This window comes from Electrophorus electricus, chromosome 25 (genome assembly GCF_041902795.1).
Source record: "Electrophorus electricus isolate QZ-2024a chromosome 25, ASM4190279v1, whole genome shotgun sequence".
In the NCBI taxonomy this organism is placed as follows: domain Eukaryota; kingdom Metazoa; phylum Chordata; class Actinopteri; order Gymnotiformes; family Gymnotidae; genus Electrophorus; species Electrophorus electricus.
Window position 1 is genome coordinate 12,746,669 of NC_137521.1, and position 18,332 is coordinate 12,765,000.

At 48.1% G+C, this 18,332-nt stretch overlaps 2 protein-coding genes across 7 annotated transcripts in view; one reads left to right on the top strand and one right to left on the bottom strand.

The window, feature by feature from the left end:
• The first annotated feature begins 452 nt into the window (after positions 1–452).
• On the top strand, positions 453–15,799 carry erich3 (glutamate-rich 3). Of its 3 annotated transcripts, none has more exons than XM_081707326.1 (14): positions 453–1,217; positions 2,039–2,132; positions 2,358–2,483; positions 2,653–2,724; positions 2,857–2,985; positions 3,928–4,089; positions 4,422–4,628; positions 4,964–5,141; positions 5,867–6,053; positions 6,273–6,460; positions 7,648–7,740; positions 8,180–8,572; positions 9,941–10,072; positions 10,242–15,799. In XM_081707326.1, the coding sequence occupies exons 1-14, from the start codon at positions 1,198–1,200 to the stop codon at positions 13,091–13,093; spliced, it is 4,833 nt and encodes a 1,610-aa protein (XP_081563452.1). In that variant the 5' UTR covers positions 453–1,197; the 3' UTR covers positions 13,094–15,799. The 3 variants fall into 3 exon arrangements, with proteins under 3 accessions (XP_081563452.1, XP_081563451.1, XP_081563450.1); XM_081707325.1 differs by having other exon boundaries at positions 455–1,217; positions 7,648–7,803; positions 8,183–8,572; positions 10,242–15,798; XM_081707324.1 differs by having other exon boundaries at positions 527–1,217; positions 7,648–7,803; positions 10,242–15,796.
• The window catches only part of tnni3k (TNNI3 interacting kinase), a 32,417-nt gene continuing 17,081 nt past the window's right edge, over positions 2,997–18,332 (bottom strand). For 3 of the 4 annotated variants that reach the window (XM_027025257.3, XM_081707327.1, XM_081707328.1), the window contains 2 exons: positions 17,266–17,345; positions 16,220–16,876 (listed from right to left, as the gene is read on the bottom strand). In XM_027025257.3, the coding sequence (XP_026881058.2) occupies positions 16,800–16,876; positions 17,266–17,345 (157 nt within the window). In that variant the 3' untranslated portion in view covers positions 16,220–16,799. Of the gene's footprint in view, positions 3,991–16,219; positions 16,877–17,265; positions 17,346–18,332 lie in introns of those variants that run through there. The other variant, XM_035521933.2, reaches the window with a different exon arrangement.

An 18,332-nucleotide genomic window follows, 5' to 3' on the forward strand; every position in this document is an offset into this window, starting at 1 on the left:
TATGAATTGTCGATGAATATTGAATATTATTGAATAAACTCGAAACTATTTTATGTTTTTAGGTTTGTTTGATGGCTTTATGCAGTCCTGTCTTCCACCGCCGAATATTTAAACCAGCTCCTGCAACCCCAAAAGACAAAGACAAAGATTTTTCATTGTTTAGGTGTTTTCATTTTGCGTGCCTTCTTTAGTGGGACCACCAGAGGGCGCCAGTTTACATCGTTGGATTATTCCATTTTTTCAGCACAGTCAGACAGTTGACAGTCTGACCAGATTTAATCTAATCCCAGAGTGTTATATTACACACTGACTGAGACTTTATTGTCTACAGCATATTGTCTACGCCCTTGCCACAGCAATTAACGTTTGTCAATAACAGTTCATTAGCTGTTTTTTTTACACACAAGTTGTCATATATTTTGCTTCTATCAAGAAATTGATGTTCAGACTCCTCAGCACCGAAGTGACTGAGTCTCGAGTTCGTACACCGTGTAGAGACCGTGTGCTCGGCCCGCTGTCTCGCGCTTTGGTACACCGGATCCAGAACAGAGATCTCGAGTTACCGGATCAGTTGGGTCACGTGGGATATAACAGGAAAGCATGTACATGTTATGACTCGTAGACTCATTTAATCCTTTTATTGTCTTTAATTAAAACAACTTTGATATTTGATACAACTTGATATTTTATAGGCTGTTGCCTTATCATGTGTTGCGGTTCCACCACCAGCGCATTTGCGATCTGCAGTTTAAATTAATTAATATTTCTATAAATCAGGACTTTAGACTTGTAGTTGTTGCACGTTCTGGCTAAGATTAATATAACTGCTGCTCTGTAAGGCTGAGATTGCCAAATCAGCGCGTGTCAGACGGACGCTGCAACTTTCATGGGCTCCGCGTGATTCCGTTTGACTTCAGCCTGCCAGTATCACACGAGCACTCAGCAGCACGTTACAGAAATCGAGAGTTTAATTGTGAAAGCTGCAAATGGGAAAATGAGAAACCGGTCGCATCGTCACGTGACGCACCATAGCAACGCTCGGTGTTATCAGTTCCGCGCGAGGAAAGTGTTAGATGTGTAGAATCCTGATCGGGTCCGCGCCGGTAGAGAGAGAACAGCCTGGTCCCGTAAGACAGTGTCAGAGAGGATACGGAACATCTCTCTCTCTGGTCGTGTGTCAAGTTCCGCAGCGATAACATGAGTCATCTTAGTCCGGGGTAAGTGCTTTGCGCCTCTGCCGCAGGTGCACTGCTGAGAATATGCAACAAGTTTGCTTTCCACGTGTGTGCAGTTAATTTAGTCGTGCAGGCTGTTGCATGCTATTACTTGTAATGGTATTGTTTTTGTGTTACTCAGTACCTCATATGGTGTGGAACGAACAGGGTACTTTTGGCAAGGTAGACACCCAAACCTGCGACGTTACATATTAAATTCACGTTCTCTCTAAATAAACCAGTCCTTCAGCGTGTATGTCGGCCTTCACACGTGTGGAATAGGAAAGTGACCCTGTCTGCTCCTCTCCTGTAACTGTAACGTTACCGCGTGCTTTCCCTCTCTTCCAAACCGCGTCTTTCCCTTCGCAACAGCGTCGCGAGACGCAAATAAAAGGGCCGTGGGTTACGCGCGCCAGGCACGCACGCACCCACCGTAACCAGACCCCGGTAACGTATACGCTTAGGATAGTCCGCGCGGGTCCTATTGTCAACACTGCAAATATATCAGGAAATCAAATCTGTAAAAAAAATTAAATTAAATTAAAAAAACAAAACAAAACACAGAGACGAACGAGCGCGGGTTCCGACAGTCGCCTGCATCTGCCACGGATGTGGAGGGCACACGTCGTGATAAACACACAACTGGCGCGGGGCCCCGGTAACCGCAAAACCCCAGGCCAGCCTGCCACGCGCTGGAGAGGACGCGTCAAAAAGGTCCGCGCGAGCAGAGAGCGTGGGCACCAGAGCCACTGACAGTTATGTCAGCGTTTCTGAAGCTCTTAATGTCCGAAATCATGTTTCTCAAACAATACATTCGTTCCTAGGCTGCTGGGGTGTTATAACAGTTTGGCAGACAAACACCTAATTGGTTACTTCAGCAACACAAGAATACGACGACATCTTCAAAAAGTAGGGCTGGTACGTAATCACAACGCATGTGTTTGTTATTACTATTATTACTTTAAATAAGTGCAATACCTAAATGCAAATACTACACTATTGATGAGTTAATCTCAGCACCTTGAATGCCAAATTTGTTAATGTTAATTAATCAGCCACAGATCTTAAGATAAGGACCCTCGTGATGCCCAGAGATCTGTAGCTAATCTGATGGAGTGTGTAAACGCTGCACATGTGTATCAGATCAGCCGGAGCGGGCGGATTATTCCAGAAAAGGAGTACAGGCACACGTTGCTCCAGAGGGTCCGGCAGAGGCATGTGCGCGAGAGCCTGGCCCAGGCCGTCTTCCGCAAGGTGCTGGAGCTGGAGGTACGTGCGCGCCTCCCCGGAGCCTGGCAGACTCCCTGCCTGCAAGCATGCCTGCAGATCAGGAGCCCGCTGTGCTGCTCTGGCACCCACGCAGTGTAGATCCAGCTCTGATATTTGTAGGAGCGTAAGGGCTGTGAATGATGGTTTTGAAATGTTTTTGTTCAAACAGCGTCTCCATCAAATAGAGATCAAGCGAAAACTGGAGGAATTTGAAAGAAGAGAAAGAGTGAATAAAATCAAGGTGCATTGTTGTTATATTTGTTGTTAATGTTGTAATAATGTCATGGCAATGTTTTTGGGATTGTTGTAACCCGGTTATAATTTTTTCGTTTGCCCATGTCATGAGACTTTTGCTGTTTGTGTGCGTGGTCAGGTGGAACGCTCCAACAGGTATGAGGAGGAACCTGTGATGATACTTCCACCACGACCACCAACGGGACCAAAGACGTCTTCCACACGACAGTCTGGGCCCGACGCTGAGAACTGGGAGTCGACAGAATCAGTAAGAGGAGCGTCTATAGAGCGGGAACGCAAAAACCATAACAAATTTGGATTTTCTGTGTTTACTGAGCTAAAGACTGCTGTCCTGTTTGAGACACTGTCCTAAAGGTTGATACAGCAGGACCCTGAGGTGTTCTGCATGGGTGGAAGCAGGACAAATAAAATGAAGTTTAAATGTTGGAAATGAAACATCCATCCTCTTCACTTTGCGGCACCTGACGCCTCTTAAAGAGGCCCTGCGATCAGACGGCAAGCACGTCCCTGCGTTCCTTCATGACTGGAATTTATTGGATCAGTTCACGACAAATGAAGGGTCCTCATCACTAAACTGAAATCTAATTTAGGGCTGCATATGAAATTTAATTTCAAGTTGGTGTAAGAGCCTTCATTTTTACTGAACTGGTTTATCCGATTCCATTTAGGAAATAGTGGTTAAGTAAATGGGTGTTTCATGTTAATGGACCCAAAGACCATGAATTATTCAGTCAAGGTGTCAAGAAGTCAAAACATTATCAAAACATTAGAGTTTAACAGTTTATTAGAGACAAAGGTCTCTCTTCTATATACTACCGACAATCTCCAGAAAACCATATGTGTTTCCAGAAGAAGATGATAACATTTTAGAGTTTTCTTTACTGAATGTTGCATGATGCCTGACTGTTTTTGTGTGTGTTAAGTCTGGTTCTGTTTAATTGGCAGAGATCCTTTACAACCAGAATAAAACAGCAACACATGTTCCAAATGTTCACATTTGCAGCGCCAAAAGCGACAGTTGACTGCACACAATCGAGGGTTAAGGGTCAGCTCAGATGTGGCTTGAACTGCCAACCTTCTGATTACTAGTGAAGTACTTTAACCACAGAGCCTCCACTGCTCAGGTGATGAGGGTGTTTGTCCTCATAGAGCTGCGTGGTGGGTTAACGTTGTTGCGGTGGTCTCACAGGCTAGGTCATCCAGGCCCAACACAGCTCCGGGGACCATGCAGAGAGCCGTTCGTCTGAAACCCCTGCAGAGCAACAGCACATCAGCGTCACTGAAGCGCAACTCGTCCCGGTTTAGACACCAGGACACGGCCAATGACACCGATCATCCAGTCAGTTCTGCGGTGAGACCATCCTCCCACACACACCCTCACACACACCCTCACACACACCTTCACACACACCTTCACACACACCCTCACACACACCCTCACACACACCCTCACACACACCCTCACGGGTCATGTATTCATCACTGTAATCTCTTCTGTAACACTTTCCCATTACATGGCCAGATGGAAGAGTAAAGACCATTTTTCACACCCGATACTTGGACTGTAGGATGTCCTACACTAGAACATTCTCTCAAAACAACCTGGAAGGAAATATAAAATATAAAAGTGACCCTTTGTTTGTGGAAAGGTACCAGAGGTCGTGTTCTGGTCTTTGTTTACAGTTTGACAGAGACGCGACGCGGCACCTGACTCTGACCAACTTCTCCTGTGTCGTCTCCCCTTACCGACTTCCGGTCATCAACAACTTCTTGACCCCCGTGCCCCCGCTGACCAAGAGGAAGGACAAAGGTCCAAAAGGGAATGGGACACTGCGGGGTCGAAGGTTACGACCCACCACAGCCCCAGACGCTGCCACTGCTGTTACTGAGGTCAGTATCGCTGTCTCCGGCCCCGAGCTGTGAGACATTGCAACTCCTGAGGGATCTCAGACATTGAAGATATCAGAGTGTAACACACACTATACTACAGAGCTATAATCCACACTGCCACTCTTGTTCTGCCACACCTAGATTTTTTTTAAAGTTTGCTTTTTGCTAAAGATTTATGTTATAGCAAGATAAACATTAATATGAGGTGTACTCCTGGGTTTCAGCTACACCTATGTGTGTAACTAAGAACTGAGCAAACACTTGATCTCCATGTAACAATCTCCACCCCCTGGGAGAGCTTCCTCTTGAATATCTTCCCCTCCGTCCTTCCACAGGAGGCTGCTGTCCAGCAGGCATCTGCCCGCAGTGTAGTCTCTGTGAGGATGGTGTACCTCGGAAAGAGCGTGCACCTGACCCCTGACCTCACAGACATGAAGGACGAGGTGAAGGTGTTCCAGCAGCACTGTGGGGGAGAGAACCTCTGTGTCTACCGAGGGAGGCTCACAGAAGGAGGTCTGTTCAAAGCCCTTTAATCTGCACCCTGCGGAGAGCCCAGCTGGGGGACAGTGGTGTTTACTGCAGTTGGTAGACAGTGGTGTTTATCACAGTTGGGAAACAGTGGTGTTTATCACAGTTGGGAAACAGTGGTGTTTACCCCAGCTGGGAGACAGTGGTGTTTACCCCAGCTGTGGGACAGTGGTGTTTACCGCAGCTGTGGGACAGTGGTGTTTACCGCAGCTGGGAGACAGTGGTGTTTACTGCAGCTGTAGGACAGTGGTGTTTACTGCAGCTGTGGGACAGTGGTGTTTACCGCAGCTGTGGGACAGTGGTGTTTACCGCAGCTGGGAGACAGTGGTGTTTACTGCAGCTGTGGGACAGTGGTGTTTACCGCAGCTGTGGGACAGTGGTGTTTACCACAGCTGTGGGACAGTGGTGTTTACCGCAGCTGGGAGACAGTGGTGTTTACTCCAGCTGTGGGACAGTGCTGTTTACTGCAGCTGGGAGACAGTGGTGTTTACTGCACCTGGGAGACAGTGGTGTTTACTGCACCTGGGAGACAGTGGTGTTTACTGCAGCTGGGAGACAGTGGTGTTTACACAGTCCTCTCCTCCACAGTCCAGCATTTTTCCAATTCAGGGTTTCTCAGGACTCATAATCGGGGTAGACAGCTGGGATGTAGTGAAATGTTGCTGGTGTGTGCGTCCGTGCTGATGCCGGTGTCTCCCATCCTGTGGCAGAGACGTTCCAGTTTGTCTCCCGGCGTCACCGAGGTTTTCCGTTCAGCCTGACCTTCTTCCTGAATGGGCTGCAGGTGGAGCGTCTCAGCTCCTGCTGTGAGTTCAAGCACAGGAAGGGCTCACGCCTTGGGGGACGCCACGGCCACTTTGGCTTCTTTGGGGTTGAGGGGGCGTCGCCATGCTACAGGTGAGAACTTCCACTTGCTACAGGTGAGAATCTACACCTGGTACGGACTCTTTCCTTACCCTGGTCCTGAGCTTGGAACATTAAAAACTAAACTGTGTAGGTTGTATCTGTTTTTAAAATCATTCTTTCCTTAAATGTTAATCAATATATTAATTAATCACTTTATAAATGTTTTTCCAGTAATAACCATTTTAGGCCTGTCTCAATATTATTGTCTAGATGTATTATTGCCATGGGCTTGGACAAAAAACCCACTCCACCAAAGACAATCAAAGAGGACCCTCTCATCTCCAAGCCCCAGGGAAAGGGCGAGGAGGATGAGGATGAGGAGGAGAAGGACCCGGAGCTGCAGGAACCGGACGCAGCCGCGCAGAGAGACGCCACTCAGGGGGGAAAAGCCCTAAAGGGTACCTTAAGATCCAGCAGATCATGGGCCAAGACCATGTAATACACATAGCAGAGAAATAGTCCCTTCCTATTAGGGTTACATGTTTACATATACCATATACTTGGTACATGCATCTGATTCTAAATATACATTATATGGATTAAACGTAACGTGGACTGCCCAAGTGCCGATGGGCGTGGAGCAGGACGCACAGACTCCCTTGACTGTGAAAGACGTTTATTAACACACAACATAGACAACAACATGACGTTAAACAATAGATCATTGATATGTCATGTTGAATAACTATTGAATTACTACCTTTTATTTATCTCATGGCATTTTATTTTTAAAGAAATAACCCCACTCACACTAACCACTAACCACTCAAACTGACACTAACCACTAACAACTCACACTAACCACTCACACTGACCACTAACAGCTCCATGTGAGACATGTTTAATAGCACGTTTGTCCTGCTAACAGCAGAACACTCAGATTTAGAGTGAAGCCTGTTTATTGTTTAAATAAATCCAGAGTTGATGTCCTGCTGGGGCTCGTGAAGACCACACACAGAGGACGGGCTACTGCTCTGAGTCTTCCTCTGTTTTTGACTGTTATGCAAGTCAACTCAGTGAGGCATGATGAGATTACGCTCTCTACTGGGAGATTACGCTCTCTGATGGGAGTTTACGCTCTCTACTGGAAGATTACGCTCTCTGATGGGAGTTTACACTCTCTACTGGGAGTTTACACTCTCTACTGGGAGTTTACGCTCTCTACTGGGAGATTACGCTCTCTGATGGGAGTTTACGCTCTCTGATGGGAGTTTACGCTCTCTACTGGAAGATTACGCTCTCTGATGGGAGTTTACACTCTCTACTGGGAGTTTACACTCTCTACTGGGAGTTTACGCTCTCTGATGGGAGTTTACACTCTCTACTGGGAGATTACGCTCTCTACTGGAAGATTACGCTCTCTGATGGGAGATTACGCTCTCTACTGGAAGATTACGCTCTATACTGGGAGATTACGCTCTCTACTGGGAGTACTGATTGTACGGATAATATACATAATTGTCCACTGATATTGATTATTTATGTATTTGATAAGTAATATATTTTGATTATGACTGACTACAGATCAGTACAGTCATATTGATTATAGATTATGGTTGAAGTAGGCTTGTTGTTTTTCCTGTAGACTATGAGGAAGACTTTGAGGCTGACGATGAAGGCCCCATGGAGGACGAAATGTTGCCCTCTCCCAACAGGGAGGAAGAGGAGGAAAGCAGAAGTAAGGATGAGAATGAAAATGGAGTGAGAGGAAAGCATCAAGACCAAGACAAGGAACCTGAAGGTCTGGACAGAAAGAGTCCGTGTTTCTCTCTGTAACCGAACAGAACCAAACAGAACCGAAAAGAACTGTAAAAAATTAACACTGAGGTGCTGGTTACTAGACTAAGAGAATTCCCAGCCGTGTTTCAGCCCCATGGTTCTGGCTTCACCCAAGTCCAGAAAGCTTCTCGTAGTAATCTAGACCTCACACAGACCTCACACACGATTATTATCTAGACCTCACACAGTGCATTGCTGGAGACATTCAGGAACACGATTATTAGGTAGCATTTGCAATGTCCACTACTACTAAACAGGTGACGTTTGCTTCTGTCTGATTACATGTGCAGGTGTCTGATTACATCACTCCTCCTAAATGTTAAATATTACTTTCTCAGCAGTGAAAAGGTCGCCATCCATCTCGTCAAGTAGCTCTTCAGAGAGTGAGGAAGATGAACGCGAGGGTGTCGCAGAGCCCGACGATGACGAAGAACGAGTCACAGCCGACGTCCCGGGGGAGAGCGTGCGATCCGAGAGTCACAATTCCACGCTGACGTCAGAAAAAGACGCCAGTGTGGGTCCGGGGAGACAGGGCACAGAGACCAACTCGGTGTCTCTCCCGCAGTCCGAGGAGGAAGACACGGAGGTCCAGGGGGGCCCTGTTTATGCCTCCGAGGAGAGTGGGGTGGACATGATCAAAGACACAGATGGTGGCGGGGGGGCGGAGCTTGGAGAAGGGCCCGCTGGAGACCCAGCCCACGATGAAGCCACGGGGGCGGAGCTAGAGGGAGGTGAGTTCCTGCACTCAGGGTAGCCTCCGCACTTCATCACGCCTGGAGTTGCAACCTCTGCCAATTTCTGATGGCTTTGACCAGTAGAACTGGAGTCTTTAGTGGGGAGCGTTGTTTTTCTCTTTTAAATGGCAGTCTTGAGATTACCTCCTAATCATCTTCTAAGTAATTATTAACCAGCTAGCAAATTATATAATCAACCAGAATAAATTATTTGAAATAAAGTTTCTGTACACAGGCAAAGCAGTAACTAAGAACAAAGAAATGTTTATGGACCCAGTTCTGTGGGAAAAAGACATTTTGGCCTAAAGGTGTACCTCTGTTTTTGTGTTGTGAGACCGTCTTTCCTGTGTTTGGCGGCATGGTGTTTAATTGCATTTTTATCATAAGTGCAGTATATGCCAGTATATTTTGACTTTCAAAAGTGTGGAGATGTTTTAAAGATTTTGGAAAACCTTTATAAACCTAATTTTAAATTTAAATTGTTTTGTCTAAATTATGAAATGAGCAGTAAAATAACAAAATAAAAGTTGATTTAGAGAGTTGTCTTATGTTAGCGAGGATATGATGTATATATTTACTAATGAAAGTCTGAAAATATTCTGCCAAACACATCCTGCTTTGCTTCTTGTCACGTTTTCATTTTGTTACAGTTTTCCTGTAAACAAGAGTTTCATTTATGACATGTTTCATACTTTAAGAGTCACTAGCACTCAGTCTGTGTAATAATAATCTTTCAATCTGATGGTACACGTGGGAATCGGTCAGTGAAGAATGTTTAACGTCTCCCGTTTAGAAGCTTGTCCCTTGTGACTGTATGACCAGGTAGCTCTCAGCAAACCTCGCAGGATAAACACCTGTAGTCTGTGTGAGGATAGGGACATTCATTTAGATGTTGTAAGTTGCAGTGTGTTTCAGGATATAGAAAAATCGCTTTCAACAAGGTCAGCCCGCGTCACAGCAGCGAGTGATTGGCGATCGTTTAAACCTTAAAATGTTGGTGTTGTGTTTCATGAATGAAGCGAGTGTTGATAAATTGATAAACCGTCCCCTCTGACTGTCTCCTGCATGGCTTCATTAACTGTTGTTTGCTAATAAACTCTTATAAGACTTCCACTTTGTGTTTGTGTTTTTTGCTAAGCTTTTTTCTCCCCTTGTGCAAGCAATGTTGAGAATGCAGAAATTTCCCTTTGCATTCTTTTTGTATTTAAAAAATCAGATGAAATCCTTTGATGTTATTTCTCTCTTTTCTCTTGAGCATAAGCGTTGACTGACTGTGGGTTTGTGATGGTGACGCAGGCTCCAGCCATAACTGCACACATGGCCTGTGACTCCTCTTTCTCTCTCCCCCTCTATGCATAACACAAGCCAAGTCTGTGCAGGCGAAGCTGGCAGAGGCCGTTCTGGAAGCGGCTGTGTGCCGGTCCGAGCCAGAGCTGAGTGACACCACCACGGAGGAGGACGAGGTGGCCTCCATCAGGCCCGGCTGGGGCAGCCGAGGTACTTCCTGTGGTTAGAGTCTTTCAGAGGGGGTGTTCTGATGGAGGAGATGGAAGATAGAGCCCTCCAGTTCACCTGCTTTTGATCAGAATTGAAATACAAACCTGCGCTACAGTTCTGCTGGGATATTCATATTTGGGGGTTAAAGTGACATATGTGTTTGTTGCAGGGGCAGAAGTAGAGAAGGATGCAGTGCAGTGGGCAGTCATGGAGCGGGAGGAGATCTGTGAGGAGAGAGCAGCTTCAGAGACCAAGACTCGAACACAAGGACATGTTGGCACGTGGCAAACCGCAGAGGAGTTGGACAAGGAAACGCAGGAGACAGCACAGCTCCAGTCAGACACGGCCGAGGGCGGAGGAGGAGGAGCAGGAGGAGGAGGAGGAGGAGGAGGAGAGGATGAGGATGGTGGAAAACAAAAGACCTCAGACACAGCTGAGGAGGGTGCGACGATGCACAAAGAACCGACGGAGGAGCTGGAGAAGACAGGAGAGGTGGAAGGCTCCAAGGCTGAGGAGTTGTTGGTAACAGAAGCACAGGAAGAGCTGGAGAGTGGAAACAGAGCTGAAGAAACAGCAGGCACTCGGGTAGAGGAACCAGACACGGTGGAAGCTGAGACCGAACAGAGGGAGGTGATCACAGAGCCTCAGGCTGAGGAACCCGGAGAGGAACCTGGAAAGGAACCCAGAAAGGAACTAGCAGAGGAACCCGGAGAGATGACTGCAGGTGACACTCCCAACATGGGCGATACTGAGGAGCTGATTGAGGAACCCAGAGAGGAGCCTGGAGAGGAACCCGGAGAGAAACCCAGAGAGAAACCCGGAAAGGAACCCAGAGAGGAACCAGCAGAGGAACCCGGAGAGATGACTGCAGGTGACCCTCCCAACATGAATCAGCACGGCGAGATAGAGGGTCAGGAACAAGCCGAGGGAGCCGTGGAGAACACAGAGGATGCAGGAGCAGCAGAAGGTGTGGGAAAAGAATTTCCTGAAGAGAAGGAGATCAGGGCAGACGGAGAGGAAGCAGGCGATGATTTGGAGGGTGTAGAAAACCCCAGAGTGGAGGAGGGCAATACTGAGGAGTCCAGAGGGTGCAGTGAGGGAGATGGAGAGATGAAGGCAGAAGAAAAGGAGAAAGGCAGCGAGGTCACAGGACCCCTCCAGGATGGAGCCACAGACGAACGATCAGAGGCGAGGGAGAGGGTTACTGAGGAGAGACAGGTGGAGGTCAATGGAGAGAAAACAGATGACGATGAACAGAGAGAAAACGAATCCGCAGCAGAGAAAGACGACGCGTCTAAACCTCACGACACTGAAGATGCCGCCTGCAATAAGTCTGAGGAAGAAGTGAAGGGAGAGGAATCGATAAAAGAGGCTGAAACCGAAGATGGAGGAAAAGGGGAGCGAGAGAAAGAACTGGGTGTCCGCGATGAAGATGGAGAGAGTGACGTCGCCCGTGTAGCCGAGGGTTCTGAGGAAGAAAGATCGGGCAGAGGCGAGGTGGAGGTAAGGGCAGGAGGAGAGTGTGAGAGCACGGTGGAAGCCTCGGCAGACCAGGATCCTCAGACGGAGTGGGAGGTGGAAGGTGGTGCAGCTGGAGCAGAGGTGGATGAACGACATGAGAATGAGGAGAGAAACAGCGGCGAGATGACCAGCGACCTCACAAACCAAGAGAGAGAAAGTAAGGTGGGGGTCGGCGAGATCGAGAAGAAGCCAGAGGAGGAAGGTGCTGGAAAGAGAGGACCAGAGCGTGGAGCAGAGGAAAACATCAAACAGCAAGAGGAGGCCAATGACAGCAAAGGAGTGCAAAACGATGAACCTGAGGGAGTAGCGAAGCAAAGCGAGTTGCCAAGGGAGACTGAAGATGGAGGAGAAAGGGAAGAAAAAGGAGGAGTTGATGGAGGTGTGGATGGAAAAGAAGATGGAGAAGAGGAAGAAGTAAGAGGAGCTGGGGCCAAAATACAAGGAGGAGAGGAAGATGGGAAGAAGAAGAAGAAGAAGAAGAAGCAAGAGGAAAACGCAGGAATGAAAGACAACTCCGAGCCCGGCGTCCTCGAGGACCCACGAGGACCCTCAGTCAGCGCAGACGTGGAAAATGGAGAGCAGGAAACGATTGGCCATCACACTGAGCTCGGAGAGCAGGAAGAACCTATAGAAGAAGGACGTGGAGAGACGAACCAAAGAAAAACAAAGCAGGACCCGGTCCATGAAGGAGATGTGGAAGACAACCAGAACGATGGAGACAAAGGAGAGGTGCAGGAGGCCCAGTCGCTGAAGGGCCAAGGTGACCATGCCGACGAGGCTGAACTCGGGTCTGAGAGCGAAGTTGACGCGGAAGATCCTGCAGACGCAGAATCGAAGCTGAAACCCGTGGCCGATTTAGACAGAGACGACACTCGAGATGGGTTACCTGCTAGCGGAGAAGCCAGGAGTCCAGCTGGAGAAAGCAGCATTCCTTCTGAGCCCCAGCCAGAAGAAGCGCAACCAGAGGAGAAAGCGCTGTCTGTCAGGGAGGAGGACAGGGTGACCCAGCTTCCTTCTGCTGCCCCCCCGCCAGGTCAGGGGGATCTGGTTAGTAACTGGGTGAACGTCCACCGCGCTGCCAGGTATTTCGAGACGTTCCCGGAACCACTGGAGGATATGGAGAGCCTTGGACCCTCCGAGGGAGAGAAGAGGGTGAGGGATGAGGCTCTGGAGGCAGAAGAGGCTGAGGATCCATCTGAAAGCACCAAGCACCAGCAGATCGAATACAAGGCCATGGCAGAAACGCCCACGGGAAATATCAAAATGGAGACCAAAAGTGAAGCTTTAGAACCAGAAGCTAAAAGTCTCCAGCCAACAGAAAGCCCACCCAATCCCACTAAACATTTATCAGAAACTGGCGAGGGTCCCGGTGTGGATGAGCTTGTGCACAGTACTGAGTCACAGCACACAGCAGGGGCCCAGCAAGGGGTTACTATAGATACTGTCATTAACCTGCCATCACCTTCAGTGATGAAGGTTGAGATTAGTCAAGCTATCTGACCAACATGCCAGATTTATCCTTCAATTATAATTCAGACAGAATTAGCGACCAAGCATTAATCTAAAAGTCACTAATCTGAGGCCTCTGAAGGAATGTCTGCCTGCTCTGGACTTGCAGTTAAGTTTGGCAACCTAGGACCCTTACAAAGAACACAAAACCAACGATACATCACAGCCCATAAGGTGCCTCCTGTAAGCTACATTTAGTCTGCCTAGGGTTTGGTCCTGCAGTAACCTTGGTGATGATTTAGGGATTCCTGTTTGGACCTCGCAGGTTTCATTCTCAGACATGTTGATGGTTGTGATGGTTGATGGTCTCAGTATTATGTGCTCACAGAAAACAATACACCAGTGACCAATCACAAAAATGGAAAATATATCGCAGGGGTAATTATTGTGTAGACAAACATTTTCCGTCTTGTACGTTCTTTAGACAAGGTTAAGACAGGCTGGTGGCAGAAACCAGATCGAATAGCACTGGTTAAGAAAGATTTTGTCTCAGGCAAAAAATGAGTTTCTTGCAGAATCTAAAAATGTTTCCAGAATTTCTCCATCACCCATAGTTTAGTGTCAGTCCTTCAGTTTCAGTAGCGTGTCATTATGTGTAGTGTGCAGCCGCAGTACTGAGGAACGTGGAGCCGCTCTGTGTCGTCAGACTACTGAACACTGAAGAGGGACGTTCCTCACACATAATATAGACCAAAATCACACACCTGCACAGTTAAGTAGGTTTGTACATATTTTAAAAACTTATTTATGAGTATATACAGTCTTATTGTTACATTTAATTGTTCTGTCACTTAAAAAACCATGTCTGTTAGAAAAAATCTCAAAATATTTGAATAAGGTAAAATATCTAGTATCCCCTTGTTTGAGTTACAGTGGGATAAGAGTGGCAGCCATTTTGGCTGCGGTCAGTCTTCTTCCTAATGAATAAGTGAAACAGTAGTTCTGCAGTGTTGGGTCGACTGGTACAGAGATCTGGAGTCTTAGCAGGGTTACCATCAGCGGTCTGCAGAAAGCAGACACCCACGCGCACACACACACACACACACACACACTCACTCACACACCCACACACCCACACACACACCCACGCACACACACACACACACACACACACACACACACACACACACACACACACACACACACTCGACACAAATGATTTAATTATTCATGCTGTGCAGGCCTCTTGCCAGTCACACTTTATAGTCCTTTACAGTCAGACACACACACACACTCACACACACACACACACACACATTCACACACACACACACACACACACACACACTCACTCACTCACATACACACACACTCACACACACACTCACACACACACTCACACACACACACACTCACACACACACACTCACACACACACTCACATACACACTCACATACACACACACTCACTCACTCACATACACACACACTCACACACACACACACACACACACACACACACACACACACACACTCACATACACACACACACACACACACACTCACTCACACACCCACACACCCACACACACACCCACGCACACACACACACACACACACACACACACACACACACACACACACACACTCGACACAAATGATTTAATTATTCATGCTGTGCAGGCCTCTTGCCAGTCACACTTTATAGTCCTTTACAGTCAGACACACACACACACTCACACACACACACACACACACATTCACACACACACACACACACACACACACACACACACACACACACACACTCACTCACATACACACACACTCACACACACACTCACACACACACACACACACACTCACACACACACACTCACACACACACTCACATACACACTCACATACACACACACTCACTCACTCACATACACACACACTCACACACACACACACACACACACACACTCACATACACACACACTCACACACACACTCACACACACACACACACACTCACACACACACTCACACACTCACACACACACACACACACACTCACACACACACTTACACACTCACATACACACACACTCACACACACACTCACACACACACTCACACTACTCTTTTCACTCTGATCTCTCTTTGTCTGAGTTCTAGATTAGGAATCAAAGATGCTTAATCTGTGGTTGTACTTGGACATAATCTGATCTAAAATAGTAACAGTAGAGAAACATGACTGACAATGACACCGAATAACTTCCTCTGTGACCCTTAAATAAATCTGTATTTCTGTTGCTGTGTGTCGTGCTTGACGGTTACAGTTTCAGACTGAGCATGTTTCTGCCCTTATGCTCGGTTATCACGACCTAATCCCACCCCTCTGATGAGCGGCCTGCCCCCTCTGCGCCGCAGCTCTCCTCCCCCTCCTCTCTTCTCCTCCCCTCTCCTCCCCTCTCCTCCTCTCCTTTCCTTTCCTCTCCTCCCCCTCCTCTCTCCTCCCCCTCCTCCTCTCCTTTCCTCTCCTCCCCCTCCTCTCTTCTCCTCCCCTCTCCTCCTCTCTCCTCCCCTCTCCTCCTCTCCTTTCCTCTCCTCTCTCCTCCCCCTCCTCCTCTCCTTTCCTCTCCTCCCCCTCCTCTCTTCTCCTCCCCTCTCCTCTCCTCTCTCCTCCCCCTCCTCCTCTCCTTTCCTCTCCTCTCTCCTCCCCCCTCCTCCACTCCTTTCCTCTCCTCCCCCTCCTCTCTTCTCCTCCCCTCTCCTCTCCTCTCCTCCCCCTCCTCCTCTCCTTTCCTCTCCTCCCCCTCCTCTCTTCTCCTCCCCTCTCCTCTCCTCTCTCCTCCCCTCTCCTGCTCTCCTTTCCTCTCCTCTCTCCTCCCCCTCCTCCTCTCCTTTCCTCTCCTCTCTCCTCCCCTCTCCTCCTCTCCTTTCCTCTCCTCCCCCTCCTCTCCTCCCCTCTCCCCCTCTCCTTTCCTCTCCTCCCCCCCTCTCCTGTCCTCTCTGCTCCCCTCTCCCCCTCTCCTCTCCTCTCCTCCCCCTCCTCCCCTCTCCTCCTCTCCTCTCCTCCCCTCTCCTCTCTCCTCCCCTCTCCATGGCTTTGATTTCTTTATGTGTCTAAACCAGGGTGATTGATTTCAAACTGAAAATAAAAAAATAAACATCATATCATATGTAGTATTCATTTCTCTTGTTTCATGTAACCTTTTATTGATATGCAAATATTAAAACAAAACAAAAACAGTACATTTTTCAAATTTAAAATTGTGTGTGTGTGTGTGTGTGTGTGTGTGTGTGTGTGTGTGAGTGTGTCTGTGAGTGTGTGTGTGTGTGTGAGTGTGAGTGTGTGTGTGTGTGTGAGTGTGAGTATGTGTGAGTGTGTGTGAGTGTGTCTGTGTGTGTGTGTGTGAGTGTGAGTGTGTGTGTGAGTGTGAGTATGTGTGAGTGTGTGTGTGTGTGTGTGTGTGAGAGTGTGTGTGAGTGTGTGTGAATGTGAGTGTGTAAGTGTGTGTGTGAGTGTGAGTGTGTGTGTGTGTGAGTGTGTGTGTGAGTGTGTGTGAGTGTGTAAGTGTGAGTGTGTGTGAGTGTGTAAGTGTGTGAGTGAGTGTGTGTGTGTGTGTGTGAGTGTGTGTGTGTGAGTGTGAGTGAGTGTGTGTGTGTGTGAGAGTGTGTGTGTGAGTGTGTGTGTGTGAGTGTGTGTGTGTGTGCATGCATATGTGTGTGTGTGTGTGTGTTTGTGTCTCCAGGGAGTCTCTTGCCATTAGCTGTTGTCCTCCAAGCTGGCCGTGCTGCTGGAGGACTGGAAGTGCATGGTGCTCATGGGATCTGACACGTATCCTACAGCAACAGCACAGAACAAACTGTCTGCCACACACCACAAAGAACATCTCACACACGGCCGTCTGCGTCAGACGGACCCAGCGACGGCCGCACACACACGCTTGTCCCTGCCCCAGCACGGCCTAGCCAGATCACGAAGAACTCACAGGATAATCTGAGCCAGGTGTGCTACAGCAGGGTGTGTGTAAAAACACACTCTGTGCTAATCTCCACGGCAACACAGAGCAGTCTCATGCTCAGGACGCTTCAGTTAGAACAAATAAAAATCATTTTCAAATGCAATTCATGGGAACAGTTTTGCTCTTGACCCTCTTGTGTGTCATTATGCAAGAATATGAGTCACATCTAATGAGTCGTGTTTAACGGAGCACAGAAGTGGAACGAACCATTCCGGTCGATGGGGGGGATCTGAAGGCTTCTCCTCAGCTCCTCCAAAGACAGCCCCTGTGACGCACGCCGCCCCACGCTGCGAGAAACACACACACACACGCACACACATTTGGCAATTACATCTGAGTGAGAGACTGGCATCGTGTTACAGCGCTGACGTTTTCCGTACTGGGCAGACATTTGTATCCGGAGGGTCTTACATGTGTGTCAGGGAAAGCGAGCTCCCACCTCTGTCATGGGCTCCATTTGCTAAGAGTGTCTGCCAAGTGTTCAAATGCAGAGGTGTGTTTGTACGAGTGTGTGAAAGGGAGCCACGGCCCGGTCCAGTGGGCTGGACGTCCCTGTTCTGTCCCACCTGGGGTAATTACATAAACATGCTCACTGTCCCCTGTGGTCACTGCCCCATTCTGGAGGCAACAAAGCAAGGTGCGTCGTCTTCCCATCATCCCTCTCTCCATTCTGCTCTCTCTCTGCCCTCCTTTCTCTGACTGTTGCTAAGCCATCACCACACAAATACACACAGACACCCACATGCACACACTCACACACTCGCATTAAACAAGAAGAGTGAAGTGCCAGGCACTAGTAAAGTCTCCCAGCGTGAAGATGTCATGCATGTTTTATTGTATTTGCCTGCTGCCGTCTCCGTGGTGCTGTCTCCTAGCGACCACACTTTAAACTGGAGTGCATTTGGTAGACCACGTGCCTCTGGCCAAACCCGAGGGCGGCACAGCCTGAGTGTGGCGTTTGGTTTGGACTGCTAAGCTCCTACGCTTCCTGTCTGGCTATGAGCAATAACCCCATATGGGGGCAAAGATGTGGGGTCAGTTTAACTCTTTGAAACCAAAATTCACCAAATCTGCAAATTTCTCTGCAAATATTCTGCAAATATCTCATTGTTCGAGTGTGTATGTGTCTGAATGAGTGTATGAACCGTTGTGTCTGTGCATGTGTGTGCATGCAAGTGTGTGCATGTTTGAGTGTGTGTGTGTGTAGGCATGTTTACATGTGTGTGTCTGTGTCTGTGTGTGTTTGTGTGTGTCTGTGTGGATGTGTGTGTGTG